The 15,739-nt window shown below is 48.6% G+C and overlaps 1 protein-coding gene across 14 annotated transcripts in view; it reads left to right on the top strand.

Annotated features, from left to right (window-relative positions):
- Positions 1-15,739, top strand: part of prom1a (prominin 1a) — a 36,369-nt gene that overhangs the window by 7,138 nt on the left and 13,492 nt on the right. For 10 of the 14 annotated variants that reach the window (XR_003978302.1, XR_003978303.1, XM_030368326.1 and 7 more), the window contains exons 3-16: positions 216-242; positions 1,905-2,110; positions 5,989-6,109; positions 6,204-6,267; positions 6,464-6,553; positions 6,846-6,869; positions 9,535-9,764; positions 11,722-11,796; positions 12,544-12,607; positions 12,812-12,971; positions 13,504-13,656; positions 14,656-14,779; positions 15,110-15,213; positions 15,511-15,595. Coding sequence is in view for 12 of the 14 variants with exons in the window: in XM_030368326.1 (XP_030224186.1) it covers positions 216-242; positions 1,905-2,110; positions 5,989-6,109; positions 6,204-6,267; positions 6,464-6,553; positions 6,846-6,869; positions 9,535-9,764; positions 11,722-11,796; positions 12,544-12,607; positions 12,812-12,971; positions 13,504-13,656; positions 14,656-14,779; positions 15,110-15,213; positions 15,511-15,595 (1,527 nt within the window). In the remaining 2 variants the exon portion in view is untranslated. The remainder of the gene's footprint in view (positions 1-215; positions 243-1,904; positions 2,111-5,988; positions 6,110-6,203; positions 6,268-6,463; positions 6,554-6,845; positions 6,870-9,534; positions 9,765-11,721; positions 11,797-12,543; positions 12,608-12,811; positions 12,972-13,503; positions 13,657-14,655; positions 14,780-15,109; positions 15,214-15,510; positions 15,596-15,739) is intronic. The other 4 variants (XM_030368334.1, XM_030368338.1, XM_030368330.1 and 1 more) reach the window with 3 other exon arrangements.

Raw genomic sequence — 15,739 nt, forward strand, 5'->3', positions numbered from 1 at the left:
CCAGACCCAGACCCTGACCCTGACCCAGACCCAGACCCAGACCCAGTACCCAGACCCAGACCCAGACCGGCCAGCGTCCCAGAGCCAGACTGGCTATGGTCCGATCTGCGGTTCTGAGGGCACCATGAGGGGCTTGTTTCAATGGATCTGTGCTCTGATTCTGTGGTGCTTCCGTCTCTGCATGTCCTCATCTGATGTCTCCTGGCTCTCCTCAGCCAGAGAACATAGTCCTGACCCTGCAGGTAAAGTCCCTATGGCCTTACGTTATAAAAAACCCTGCACCTTGTCCTAAACCGGATACAAACCCCCCCGCACCTTATCCTAAACCGGCTACAAACCCCCCACGCCTTATCCTAAACCGGCTACAAACCCCCCGCGCCTTATCCTTAACCGGCTACAAACCCCCTAAAGTACCAATACCCTAAGCCTGTCCTAAACCCACATAACCATGCCTTTAACTGAGCCTCACGCTGTAGCAACCCACCCGGCATGAAACCCCAAACTCTGCCCTGACCCAACCCCCAAACCCTGCCCTGACCCAACCCCCAAACCCTGCCCTGACCCAACCCCCAAACCCTGCCCTAATCTAACCACCAAACCCTGCCCTGACCCAACCCCCAAACCCTGCCCTAATCTAACCACCAAACCCTGCCCTGACCCAACCCCCAAACCCTGCCCTAATCTAACCACCAAACCCTGCCCTAACCCAACCCCCAAACCCTGCCCTGACCCAACCACCAAACCCTGCCCTAACCCAACCATCAAACCCTACTCAACCTTCCTAGACTAACCCTGCTCCCAGCGTATGTAAACCCTTCATAACATATTCTGACCGTGAGCATATGTTAACCCTAAACTCAAGCATGTGTTAACTGCTAACTATGCTAACCCTTAACATGTTCTTACCTCTAGAATGTGCTAACTCCTAGCATATGCTAACCTTTCCCCTATAATGCATAGCAGCAGACCTAAACCCTGGATATGTTAACGATGAACGTAGAAATAATGACAATGTGCTCTTGAAACTTTCACCCTAAAAGCTCCTAATATTAGGTCTACGATTTTTACATTTAGGTTTAAATATAAATGATACGTTTATTACAGTGGAGCGTAGCGTTACAGTGAGCGTTACTGTTGGAGCGTTACTGTTGGAGCGATACAGTTAGCGTTACAGTGAGCGATACAGTTAGCGTTACAGTGGAGTGTAGTGTTATAGTGACAATACAGTGAGCGATACAGTGAGCGTTACAGTGGAGCGTAGTGTTATAGTGAGCTCTACAGTGAGCGTTACAGTTAGCGTTCGTGGAGCGTTACAGTGAGCGTTACAGTGAGCGTTACAGTTACCGTTCGTGGAGCGTTACAGTGAGCGTTACAGTGAGGTTGGGGTTTTGGTTCGTGGGGTTTTGGTTTCTGGAGTCTTTATGCTGGTTACCACTGCTTTCCCAGAATAGTTCAGTCTCCAGGCTCCGTCGTCATGACAGCGTGAAAACACAAATGGCTTTTGACATCTTTCCTAAACATTGATTCAAGCCTGAAGGAACGGGGCGTGGCTAACTCTGTGCTCCAGATGCACACAACGTCAGATCCTCATTGCACACACACAAACACACACATACACACATTATTCCACATACACGCCCACATATACACATACATGTACACACGCACTTGTACACTGTTGCTCTCGCCTATTCATTTCTCAGTTACCCACTCCAAACCCCTTCATTTAGTTCTTATTTCACCCCTACACCCCTATGAGTTATTCATTCTCTTATCTCTCTCTCTCTCTCTCTCTCTCTCTCTCTCTCTCTCTCTCTCTCTCTCTCTCTCTCTCTCTCTCTCTCTCTCTCTCTCTCTCTCTCTCTCTCTCTCTTTCTCCCTCTCTCTCTATGTCTCTCTCTCAGGTGCTCTACTATGAACTGGGCTTCCTGCTGTGTGCGGCGGTGGGCGTGGTGTACCTGGTGCTCCTCCCCCTCGCCGGCCTCCTGCTGTGTATCTGCCGTTGCTGTGACAACTGCGGAGGGGAAATGCACCAGCGGCAGCGGAAGAACGCCGACTGTCAGCGCGGCCTTCTGGGAACGCTACTGTTCACCACCTCGCTGGTCATCAGGTGAGACCCCCTGACCACTTCCCCCCCCCCCCCCCCCCTCCCACACGGGGAGACGTGAATCCTAACCCCCTGACCCCCCCAGGTCACTCCAGAGGTTCAGTGACAGGGGGAGGAGCCCTGAGGGTCCGCCCTCCCAGTGACAAGGGTGAGTGAAAGGGGGAGGAGCCCTGAGGGTCCGACTTCCCAGTGACGAGAGGGAGTGGCAGGGGGAGGAGCCCTGAGGGTCCGCCCTCCAAGTAACGAGGGTGAGTGACAGGGGGAGGAGCCCTGAGGGTCCGCCTTCCCAGTGACGAGGGGGAGTGGCAGGGGGAGGAGCCCTGAGGGTCCGCCCTCCCAGTAGCGAGGGTGAGTGACAGGGGGAGGAGCCCTGAGTGTCCGCCCTCCCAGTAACGAGGGGGAGTGGCAGGGGGAGGAGCCTCGCTCATGGACTACAGCGTTTATAAAAGAGGATTGAGATCATCCTGGTAGAGTCACACTCAGGACCTGCTGGGCGCTGTGTGCACGAGGGTGTGTGTGCACGTGGGCGCTGTGTGCACGTGGATGTGTGTGCATGTGGGCGCTGTGTGCACGTGGATGTGTGTGCACGTGGATGCCTGTGCCCGGGGATGTGTGTGCACGTGGGTGCGATGTGCACGGCGATGTGTGTGCAGTGGAGTCACGCGGCGTACATCCTGAGCCCTCACCCCGTCTCCGTGGAGACAGGGACCAGATGCCTGCGCTGCCTAACGAGACGTCTGGGGACCATCACCACATACTTCTGATCCTCCTGCGTCTCCTACCAGCTTCTTCTACTCCTCATCATCCTTCATTTCTCCTCCTCCTCTTCTTCTCTCCTCCTCCACCTCCTCCTCCTCCTCCTCCTCCACCTCCTCCTCTCCTCCTCCTCCTCCTCCTCCTCTTCTTCCTCCTCCTCTTCGTCTCTCCTCCTCCTCTTCTTCTCTCCTCCACCACCACCTCCTGCTCCTCCTTCTCTCCTCCTCCTCCTCATCCTAGTCCTCCCGCGGGGCAACGGCGACACTTTGAAGCTGCTCAGATCGGAGGCTTCTGATTGGCTGAAAAGGGCGAGCAGGAGAGAGGAGGAAGAGGAGGAGGAGGGTTGCAAGGGAGAGAGGGAATCCTCACGGGAATGTGATGATGCTGTGGTTTCCATGGATACCGTGTTTTCCCACATCCCAGCAGGGTGCAGCTGCATAGTGAAGAACCGTGAGCGGACCTGGAAACAGAACAGCTCAGAGCCGAACTCTCAGTGTCCAATTAAAACACAAAACAACACAGCAGCACAACACAACCCCACCTCACTGGAAGCAGAGGGCTTTAGGGGAAGGTGGGTTAGGGTTAGGTTAAAGTGGACTTCAGCCCGTACTCATGAGTTCTAGTTAGAGGTTAGCCGCTGTCCCCATGGTGTTAGAGGACTGGTTGATGGACAGCTCCTCCAACGCTCCTCCAACGTCACTTTGATTCAGTGGGTTCCACTACTGCCCCGAAGGACTCTAGGACGAGGCTGATCATCTCTGTCCATCTCTACCTATATCGCTCTCTACATTTCTCTCTCTCTCTACATCTCTCTCTGTCTCCCTCCATCTCTCTCTCTCTCTCTCTCTCTCTCTCTCTCTCTCTCTCTCTCTCTCTCTCTCTCTCTCTCTCTCTCTCTCCATCACTTTCTCTCTCTCTCTCTCTCTCTCTCTCTCTCTCTCTCTCTCTCTCTCTCTCTCTCTCTATCTCTCTCTCTCTCTCTCTCCATCTCTTTCTCTCTCTCTCTCTCTCTCTCCCTCTCTCTCTCTATTTATCTCTCTCTCTCCCTCTCCATCTCTCTCCATCACTAAGGACTTTATAATGAGGCACCACTGATCATCTCTGTCTATCTCTACCTACACCTCTTTCTCTCTTTCTTTCTACCTCTCTCTCTCTCTCTCTCTCTCTCTCTCTCTCTCATCTCTCTCTCTCTCTCTCTCCTCTCTCTCTCTCTCTCTCTCTCTACATCTCTCTCTCTACATCTCTCTCTCTCCACCTCTCCCTTCACTAAGGAGCTTTATAGTGAGGTATCACTAATCATCTCTGTCTATCTCTACCTACACCTCTTTCTCTCTCTCTCTCTAGCTCTCTCTCTCTCTCTTTTCTCTCTCTCTCTCTCTCTCTCTCTCTCTCTCTCTCTCTCTCTCTCTCTCTCTCTCTCTCTCTCTCTCTCTCTCTCTCTTCTCTCTCTCTCTCTCTCTCTCTCTCTCTCTCTCTCTACATCTCTCTCTCTCCACCTTCTCTCTTCACTAAGGGCTTTATAGTGAGGTATCACTGTGGACCTAGAGGTGCTGGATGGGGTCTGGTCCTCTGCGGCTGATGGGTTAGCTAACCCTAACCCAAGTGGAGGAGTCCTTGATCTGCAGTCTGCTCTTGTGGCAGACGGCCATCCTCATGTTCGGAGCTAGTAGTTAGTAGGGTGGTAAACTAGTAATTAGAAGGGTGGTAAACTAGTAGTTAGTAGGATGGTAAACTGGTAGTTAGTAGGGTGGTACACTGGTAGTTAGTAGGGTGGTGAACTGGTAGTTAGTAGGGTGGTAAAATAGTAGCTAGTAGGGCGGTAAATTAGTAGTAAGCAGTATAACTAATAGTTATTAGGGTTGTATTAACCAGGACTCTGACAGATTAATGATGAGGAGGCGATTATCACGAGGGATTCTACATCCCTAGAGTCTAATTATAGAGTGTTGCCCTGGAGGGGGTTAGAGTGCAGTGTGCAGTGTGTCGTTTGCAGTGTGTAGTGTGCAGTGTGTAGTGTGTAGGGTACTAGGGACCTCTCTCCTCTCCTCTCCTCCACTCCTGTCCTCTCCTTCGGTTCCTCTGAGTTAATTATTATAATTAAGGATATGCATCTCAAGTTATTATGAAGTTACACTGAGGACAGCGGGATGAGCTTGTGTATTTCTCTCTTCTTTCTCTCTCTCTCTCTCTCTCTCTCTCTCTCTCTCTCTCGCTCTCTCTCTCTCTCTCTCTCTCTCTCTCTCTCTCTTCTTCCTCTCTCTCTCTCTCTCTCTCTCTCTCTCTCTCTCTCTCCTCCTCTCTCTCTCTCTCTGTTTGACTGTGCAGAATCCACCCACCTAGAGAGAGAGGAGGGGGAGAGAGTAGTGAAAGGGAGATAGTGAGAGAGTGGTTTCTTTGTGTTTGCTACAGAAAGCAGGGGTGTAGACTTCAACAATACACTTTTGTTTTGAAGGAGCCATTTTGATTCTCTCTTTCCGGGCGAGACAGCTCCACTTGACTGTAGAATCATTCAGTCCACCTCCACTCTAGACTCACTGGCTGGCTGGCTGACTGACTGACTGGCTGACTGGCTGTTTTACTCTCTTGTTGATGAGTAGAGCAGAAGTATGATTTAGCGTGTGTTTCAGCTCCATCATATGTTTCATATACAGTCTTCATCGTAGATCGTCCTGTCGCTGACAAACACACAAACCCTTCCCTCACATTAACCAGCCTCACAGATACTAGATCACACGAATGTTTGAACACACTGAGCTGATGGCCTTGTGACACACTCATGCACACACACACTCAGGCATGCATGCACGCACACACACACACACACACACATACACAGACACACACACACACAGGTCTTAATGTAATGTTGTTAAGAAGAGTAATTGAATGTATCAAACAACTTAATTGGACAGCAGGGACCTCTACTGGAGGACTTGTGTCATTGGATATTATTATTATTATCTGTGAACGCATGAGTGGAATCATTAAGACATTTAAAGTAGTTAATGCATCTATTAACATCTATTGTCTAATGTATGGTGTGTCAACATTTCTAAATGCCTTTATTTATTTAATAAATAAGTATCTGGGGGATTGACATGTGGTTTGCTGTTGCTTGGCGACAGCATCGGAGTGCTGTGTGCCTACACAGCCAATCAGACGCTGAGCTCTCAGGTGAAGAACGTCAGGCGATTGGTCAACAGCAACATGAGGGACCTTCACACCTTCGTCAACGACACGCCCACGGTACCTGTCTGTCATTCGGCCTGTCTGTCTGTGTGTGTCTGTCTGTCCGTCTGTCTGTCTGTGGTTCCTCAACTAACTGGAATTTTTTTTTCAGCAAATTGACTTCCTGGTCTCTCAGTACTCGACTGCGAAAGGAAAAGTTCTGTATGACCTCGACAGTAAGTTACACTGTACTATAAATACTATTTACTACAAGAGTACTCTGTCCTAGACACTTACATCTAATGTTACTTTACTCTCTAGTCTAGCCACTAAGATTTTAATGTAACTTTACTCTCTCTAGGCACTAAGATCTTAATGTCGCTCATCTCTGTTCTAGATGGTACATTCATCCTGTGACCTTGACTCTCCCAGATATAGGTCCTCTACTTGGCGGAAGGATACACGGGCAGCTAGGGAAGGAGGTCCGGCCTGCCATGGACGGAGCGCTCAGTCTGGCTGGAGGTGAGTCCGCCTCCGCCGATCACAGGCACTGTTAGCTGAGCCGGGTCATATATTAATATAATTAACACATCTGTCCTGCTGTTTTTTATATGTTTGGTAATTATAAGTGAACGTGCGTTTAAACTGTTGACTGAACATGAAAAATGAACAAGCAGGGAGCCAGCATATTAGTCACTTAGTTCATGATTACCATGTACTGCTGAACATTTAAACTTGTATGCCGCACGATGAAGGCACTGAAAGACATTCAGAAGATCTTTGTATATTCTTTCTTTTTGTTTTTGTTCTGAAGTGAAAATCGAAAGAGCCCTAAAAGGTAACAACAGTCTGACCCCCGTGACCTTTAACCCTGTGACCTCTGACACTGTCGTGACCCCAGTTCCCATTTGCCTTCCTTGAACATTTGGACCGATCAGGGGACAGAATGCCGTCTTAATGCAACATTAAGACCAAGGTTCTCCGCTCGTCATGATTCAGACTCGGATCACCAAATGGTTCTCACGTTTCTGTTCCTCATGTCGTTGGTTGTTCCCCTCCATCCACATCTCAACTCTCACATTTAAGTCAGTTCTGATAAGACAGTTCCGATCAGTCAGTTCCGATAAGTCTGTTCAGGATGAGTCAGCTATGATAAGTCAATTATAATAAGTTTGTTCCGATTAGTCAGTTCTGATAAGTCAGTTCCCGATGAGTCAGTTCTGCTAAGGCAGTTCCGATAGACATGGGGGGCTCAAGTCACATGACTTGACTCGAGTCAGACTCGAGTCGCAAATTTGAGGACTTGAGACTTGCTTGACTAACACTGATAAAAGACTCGACTTGACTTTGACTTGGTCTTCATGACTTGAGACTTGACTTAGACTTGAGACAGATGACTCGAAATGACTTTTTTAAAGTTAAATTAAATGTTGGATATGGATATATCAAATGGTCCTACCCCCTCTCGTTCAACGCTGACTCTGACTCCACCCATTCCAAGTACATGGACGCGCAATCACGCAAGAGCGCGAACACAGATGCACGAGAGTGAGCCAGGCTAGCTAGGTTGGAGTTTAGGGTTGTCTTCTAGTGCTAGGTCCAAATGTGGATTAGCTAGTTAGCTAGCTCCAGTAGCTACCGCAGGATAACAACAAACAGAAGCTTGCTCTGGGTCACGAGCTTTGAGTACGTGCACGTGCACGAAGGGGTCACTCGCGGGGAGCGGGGGAGGGGGAGTGCAGTACGACCGTTTGATTGACGTACTTACTGTCCAATGCCACTCGGTGGTTCTGAAAATCATTGGCTGGAGTTTTTCGAGCCCTGCCCGTTCCACAGATGATTGACTTGTTTAATTTTCATGTCAGTAGGCTACTTCTAACTCAGTGGCTGTAAGTGGGTTATAATAATGATTTCCAATGATTTTCAAGTAAAATTACACCGTCAGAGCCAGAGCGTCAGACTGGGCTGTTCTCAGCATAGCGCAAAAAAATTAAGAGGGTTCAAGTTCCAGTCCCCAAATTCAGTTGAACCACTACCTGGACATTTGTGATGGGCAGAGCTGCCTTCAGTTTTGGGCCTATTCACATAATGGTTTTGGAATGTTTTGAATAGTTTGAGTTATTGTTAATGTTAAGAAATTGTTATTGTTAATGTTGAAATAAAACTCAACTTATGAACCACTCACTCTACCGATTTTTAAATGTGGAAACTGGGTTAGATGATCAGATTTTTGTATGACTTGACTTGTGACTTGCTTGACCTGAGCAATGACTTGACTTGTGACTTGCTTGATTCTCACCACAGTGACTTGGGACTTGCTTGAGACTTGAAGGTTATGACTTGAGACTTGCTTGTGACTTGCACATGAGTGACTTACCCCCACCTCTGCCGATTAGTCATTTCCGAGCCAGAGATTGGACAAGAGGCTTGAGTGCTGAGATAGAGAATACAAGACACTGGGACCAGTACAAGACACTGGGACCAGTACAAGACACTGGGACTAGTACACGGCACTGGGACCAGTACACGGCACTGGGACCAGTACACGGCACTGGTACCAGTACACGACACTGGGACCAGTACACGGCCCTAAGACCAAAATCCACGTGAACGCGCCTGCAGCGCAGCACGCCCGTGCCCGGCAGCTGGCATGGGCGTGCTGCGCTGCAAATCAAATCTTGCTGCCGGTTTTCTCGGCAGCAAGTGGTCCGGCAGCAAACCCGCTACGCGTCTCTACATTCACTTTGAATGGGATCGTGCCGCGCGGCATCTTTTTGCATCTTTTGGTGTGAATGCAGGGTAATTTGGATTGGCTTAAATATCCACCAATCAGGGCTGATTTTAACCATTAGTGACAGCATTCAGATATACAATCCAAGCTCTTCAATGTCTTCCCTCTCCTGCTTTACTCCTCGTACTCCTTTTTATAAATTTACACTCCTCAATGTGTTACCTCCTCCTCATGTTACCCAGATTTACATACATACGTGTGTGTGTGTGTGTGTGTGTGTGTGTGTGTGTGTGTGTTTGTGTGTGTGTGTGTGTGTGTGTGTGTGTGTGTGTGTGTGTGTGTGTGTGTGTGTGTGTGTGTGTGTGTGTGTGTGTGTGTGTGTGTGTGTGTGTGTTTGTGTGTGCGCATTTGTATTGAAACTGTTTACTTTAGACGAGAGCTAAAAGTTGATGCTTCACCGGTCGCTCTCTCTCTCTCTCTCTCTCTCTCTCTCTCTGTCTCTGTTTTTCACTCGCTCTGTTACACTTTTTTATTCTCTCTCTCTCTCTCTCTCTCTCTCTCTCTCTCTCTCTGTGTGTGTGTGTGTGTGTGTGTGTGTGTGTGTGTGTGTGTGTGTGTGTGTGTGTGTGTGTGTGTGTGTGTGTGTGTGTGTGTGTGTGTGTGTATATATATATATATATATATATATATATATATATATATATATATATATATTTCACCTTTGTCTCTTTCTCTCCCTAACTTGAGTCTCCCTCTAACCTGTCTCCCCCAGCGATGCGAGAGACGAGGGAGGCTCTGGAGAATGCCAGTGTGTCTCTGGAGGTGCTCCAGGAGGGCAGCGGGAAGCTGGCCTTCAGCCTGAGTCTGATGAGGAGCAGTCTGAGGCGCAGCCTGGACGACCCGGCCTGCAGGGACCCCAAGAACCAGCCCACCTCCGCCCAGCTCTGCAGCGCCATCCAGAGCTCCCTCAGCCACCTCCACCTGCACGCCAACTACTCCAGGGTACGGCCGTCCAGAGGCCTTGTTCCTCTCGAGGTCCTTCATCTAGAGCTCCTTCATCTAGAGGCCTTGTTCCTCTAGAGCTCCTTCATCTAGAGCTCCTTCATCTAGAGGCCTTGTTCCTCTAGAGCTCCTTCATCTAGAGGCCTTGTTCCTCTAGAGCTCCTTCATCTAGAGCAGTGGTTCTCAACCTTTTTTGAGCAAACGCCCCCCTGACCTTACCCTGATCCTCCGGCGCCTAAAACGTTGGTGCGGACGGATGTTGCGTTTGTGATGAGGTTGCAAACGCGATGAGGTAACTAACAACCCCACTCACACTCGTGTTATATTGCTTAAAGTTGTCAGTGCATTGTTTTCATTGATTTTGCGTTGGTCACTAATAGCAGTGAATGCCCTCTGAGTCGAGAGAGAGAGAGAGAGAGAGAGAGAGAGAGAGAGAGAGAGAGAGAGAGAGAGAGAGAGAGGCCAAGAAAGAAGAGGTGAGGAAGAAATGGTTGGATTGAACATTCATTCACCGTGACCGCGGTGCGGGCACTCCCGGCCGCCACGTCTCCCGTCGTGCCGCGGCACCCTGCGGCCTGGGCACCGTGACCTCGGGCACCGTGACCTTGGGCACTGCGACCACTCCCACGTCTCCCGCAACTCCAGCCATGCCCCATGAACGAATGAATGAATGGCCCGGGAACCACGGCACCGCGGCCCGGGCAACTCGGACTCCACGAAAACAGATCGCACGCAGAGGCCTAATAAGGCCTATATATTTTGTATTTGAAATGCAACAGCCTTTTCGTGGAGACTACACTCAGAGCAGCTGGAACTGAACAAGAGGAAGAAGGAAAACGGTCTATGAAACAAAATTTGATATTTTTTTCTTGCTATCGGCCATGTTTGATTGTGTTGTGTTGGTTATTGACCTGTTTATCAGCGTTACTATAGAGATCATGATGATAGCTGATGTAACGGGAGTCCGGGCGTGTGCAGGACCGAACCGCGCTGTATTACCGCGCATAGACAGTATAAAGTAGCTGAGATGGTAGAGGGGTTAGAAACCAATAAGTGAAAATAGGCTTTATATTTCAGGTAGCTTATTTTTTCACCCAAAAAAAAAAAAAAGATTTTTTTTATTTTTTTTATTTTTTTCACCCAAAAATAGAATCACGTTCCCAGTGCCCCCCTTGAGCTCCTTCATCTAGAGGCCTTGTTCCTCTTGAGGTCCGTCATCTAGAGCTTCTTCATCTAGATGCCTTGTTCCTCTAGAGGTCCTTCATCTAGAGCTCCTTCATCTAGATGCCTTGTTCCTATAGAGGTCCTTCATCTAGAGCTCCTTCATCTAGAGGCCTTGTTCCTCTAGATGTCCTGCATCTAGTGGTTGTTCATCTAGAGCTCCTTCATCTAGAGCTCCTTCATCTAGAGCTCCTTCATCTAGAGCTCCTTGTTCTTGAGGGCCTTCATCTTCTAGAGGTCCTGTGTTCTGATTCTGCTCTGGTTTCGGATGTTTAATCTGGTTCTGATCTGGTTTCAGATGGTTTAATCTGGTTCTGATCTGGTTTCAAGCTTCAACTTGTTTCATCTGGCTCTGAACTGGTTTCAGATATTTAATCTGGTTCTGATCTGGTTTCAGATGTTTAATCTGGTTCTGATCTGGTTTCAGCTTGCAAGTTTGAACCCTCAGCTGGAGAAGATGAACCAGGTTCTGCAGCCAGACTTGTGTACAGATGTTTGAATCTGGTTCTGATCTGGTTTCAGATGCTTTAATCGGGTTCTGATCTGGTTTCAACTGGTTTAATCTGGTTCTGAACTGGTTTCAGATGTTCAATCTGGTTCTGATCTGTTTTCAGATGGTTTCATCTGGTACTGATCTGGTTTCAGATGTTCAATCTGGTTCTGATCTGTTTTCAGATGGTTTCATCTGGTACTGATCTGGTTTTAGATGTTTAATCTGGTTCTGATCTGGTTTCAGCTGGCAAGTGTGAACCCTCAGCTGGAGAAGATGAACCAGGTTCTGCAGACAGACTTGAGAGCCGTCATCCAGAGGGTGAGACAATACTACACTATAGTACTCTTGTACTTAATAATAATAATAATCTGACCCTGTAGTACTTTGATACTATAGCACTCTGATATGATGGTACTCTGGTACTATCGTACTCTAAAACTGTAGTACTCTGATACTATAGTACTTTGGTACTCTGATACTATAGTACTCTGATACTATAGTACTTTGATACTATGGAACTTTGATAATATAGTACTCTAATACTCTGATACTATAGTACTCTGATATTCTGATACTATAGTACTTTGATGCTATGGAACTTTGATACTATAGTAATCTAATACTCTGAAACTATAGTACTCTAATACTATATTACTCTGATACTATAGAAATCTGATACTATAGTACTCTGGTACTCTGATACTATAGTACTCTGATACTATGGAACTTTGATACTATAGTACTCTGATACTTATTAATCTACTACTCTCATACTATAGTGCTCTGATACTCTGATACTATAGTACTCTAGTGCTATTTGAATAGCACTCTATAGTACTTCGGTACTATATTACTCTAATTCTATAGTACTCTGGTACAAAAATTACTTTAATACTATAGTACTCTGATACCCTGATACTATGCACTATACTGTTCTATTGTAGTACTCCTGTTGTAACGTAATACTCTATTGTACTGGCAGTGTGGTGTAGTATTCTAATACTGGCAGTGTGTTGTAGTACTCTCATACAGAGATACTGTAGTAACCTGTCCTATGTGATGCAGGGCTACTCGTCTCTGAACAATACTCCTTCCATGGTGGTGGATCAGACCACGTCCGTGGTGGAGGGTGAGTTCAGCTACTATAGATTAACCCTAACCCCGAACCCTAACCCTGTAACCCTAACCGTAACCCTATGCCCATAACCCAAACCCTAACCCTATAAGGGGTTAGGGTTGAGAGGGCTGAGAGGGCTGTAGTCTAATGCCCTCTAATGCCCCCTACGGGTGAGAGGGCAGTAGGTTCTGGTAACTGCCCTCTAATGCCCCCTAGGGGTGAGAGGGCTGTTGGACGGCATTGGCTCCAACATCAGCAGCTTCTCCAAGGGTTTCCCGGTCCGAAGCAGTCTGGCCAACTTCACCATCTTCATCAACCAGGCCCACTCGTCCATCGAGGACCACTACCCCCAGCTGGACCAGGCAGACTTCTACAGGTCGGTTCTTCATTGCTGGAGATTGATGGAGACTTTACAATATTTTATTTTGTAAGAGTGTAGACGCTAGAGATGCGCGGATGGGCTATTATTTCATCCGAAACCTCATCACAAACGCAACATCCGTCCGCACAACGTTTTTTAACCATTTTCAAAACCGCACCCGCCCGCCATCCACCGGTTGTATCTAGCCTACTATATAGGCTAATGCCTATTGCACATTATTTTTTGCAAAGTCCACCGCACAACAGTGCAACATGCATGTTCACATTTTTTATAGTACATAACAACCCCAAAACTTGCCTGCTTGCCTTGCAAATCAAAGTTTTCTGACAATTTTTCTTATCTTCTTTCCTAGCCGTGGATTTTATTGAACTAGAAGTTTAACTTGTTCAACCTCTAGTCATCTTGCGCTGCCATTGCCAAATGTCACTTCTGAGTCAAATCACTCCATAATCTCTTAAAATCCTTATTCCACGAGTGGTAGGCTACAATGGCGGGCTGTTTTAAAATATATCTGATATCGAAACAGGTGGGCTGGCTGCATCGCGCTGTGCTGCATGCTGGTCCTGGTCCTGGCCTTCAACTACCTGGGCCTGCTGTGTGGAACGCTGGGCTACGACAAACACGCCTCACCCACCACCCGGGGCTGCATCTCCAACACTGGGGGCACCCTGCTCATGGCGTGAGTCACGACCCCCGACCCACGACCCATGACCCTGCCCTGACCCCACCTGCTCCTTCATGACCTGGATATCGTTTCACTGTAAGCTTCGGACAAAAGGGTCAGAGTGAGCCCAATTAGACAGGGTTAGTTAGTTAGAGTTAGCTGAATCAGATAGGGTTAGTTAGTTAGAGTTAGCTGAATTGGATAGGGTTAGTTAGTTAGAGTTGGCTGAATTAGATAGGGTTAGTTAGTTAGAGTTAGCTTAATTAGATAGGGTTAGTTAGTTAGAGTTAGCTTAATTAGATAGGGTTAGTTAGTTAGAGTTAGCTGAATTGGATAGGGTTAGATGGTTAGAGTTGGCTGAATTAGAAAGAGTTAGTTAGTTAGAGTTAGCTGAATTGGATAGGGTTAGTTAGTTAGAGTAACCTGAATTAGATAGGGTTAGTTAGTTAGAGTTAGCTTAATTAGATAGGGTTAGTCAGTTAGTTAGTTAGTTAGTTAGTTAGAGTTAGCTGAATCGGATAGGGTTAGTTAGTAAGTTAGCGTTAGCTGAATTGGATAGGGTTAGTTAGAGTTAGCTGAATTAGATAGGGTTAGTTAGTTAGAGTTAGCTGGATTAGATAGCGTTAGTTAGAGTTAGCTGAATTAGATAGGGTCAGATAGTTAGAGTTGGCTGAATTAGGTAGGGTTAGTTAGTTAAATTAGCTGGATTAGATAGGGTTAGTTAGTTAGTTAGAGTTAGCTGAATTAGATAGGGTTAGTTAGTTAGAGTTGGCTGAATTAGATAGGGTTAGTTAGTTAGAGTTGGCTGGATTAGATAGGGTTAGTTAGTTAGTTAGAGTTGGCTGAATTAGATAGGGTTAGTTAGTTAGTTAGTTAGAGTTGGCTGAATTAGATAGGGTTAGTTAGTTAGCTGAGTTAGATCCTGGTTCCATCCTGGTTCCCCCCTTGGTGTCAGACCCAGCTAGCGTTCAGACCCAGCATGGCGGCGTGGTGATAAGGCGCTCCTCTCTCCAGGGGGGTGGGCTTCAGCTTCCTGTTCTCCTGGCTGCTCATGGGGGTCGTCACCGCCGCCTTCCTGGTTGGGGGGAACCTGGAGAAGCTGCTCTGTGAGCCCTACCACAGCAAGGAGCTCTTCAAGGTGTGTAGCAGCTCACCCCGCCTCCCCTGGTCGGACCCCCCCTGGTCTAACCTCAGGGGGGGTCTGAGGGGGTCTGGGGGGGTGTCTGGGGGGTAGGGTCTGGGGGGTCTGGGGGGTAGGGGTCTGGGGGGTAGGGTCTGAGGGGTCGGGGGGGGTCTGGGGGGTCTAGGGGTAGGGGTCTGGGGGGTAGGGTCTGAGGGGTCTGGGGGGGTCTGGGGGGTAGGGTCTGAGTGGTCTGGGGGGTAGGGTCTGGGGGGTCTAGGGGGTAGGGTCTGGGGGGTCTAGGGGTAGGGTCTTGGTGCAGCAGGTCTGACCTGTTGTGGTCCTCAGCTCCTGGACACGCCCCACATGGTGGACCCCCAGTGGAGGAACTTCATCCCCGGGTTCCTGTACAACGACTCGGACCTGGACCTCACCGTGGAGAACCTGTACAGGTAGGAGGACCGCCGACCCCGACCCCCCAGACCATCCCGACCCCCAAGACCCCCCAGACCCCCAAGACCCCCAAGACCCCCAAGACCACCCCGACCCCCAAGACCCCCAAGACCACCCAGACCACGGCTCAGGAGCTAATGCTAAGTGTGTGTGTGCGTGCGGTATGTGGTGTATGGTGTGTGTTTGTGTGTGTGTGTGTGCGGTGTGTGGTGTGTGTGGTGTGTGTATGTGTGCGGTGTGTGTGTGTGTGTGTGTGCGGTCTGTGTGTGTGTGTGCGGTGTGTGTGTGCGTTGCAGTAACTGTAAGGAGAACAGGGGTATCTACTCCGCCGGGCGTCTGGATAAGATCTTCAACATCACAGCGTTCCTCAACACAACCCTGGTCAGTCTCCTCCACCCTTCACTGACCGCCCCCACCCTCACCCCCACCCACAGCCCCCACCCACAGCCCCCACCCACAGCCTCCACCCGCAGCCCCCACCCACAGCCTCCACCCGCAGCCCCCACCCACAGCCCCCACCCACAG

This window comes from Gadus morhua, chromosome 10 (assembly GCF_902167405.1).
Source record: "Gadus morhua chromosome 10, gadMor3.0, whole genome shotgun sequence".
Taxonomy (NCBI): domain Eukaryota; kingdom Metazoa; phylum Chordata; class Actinopteri; order Gadiformes; family Gadidae; genus Gadus; species Gadus morhua.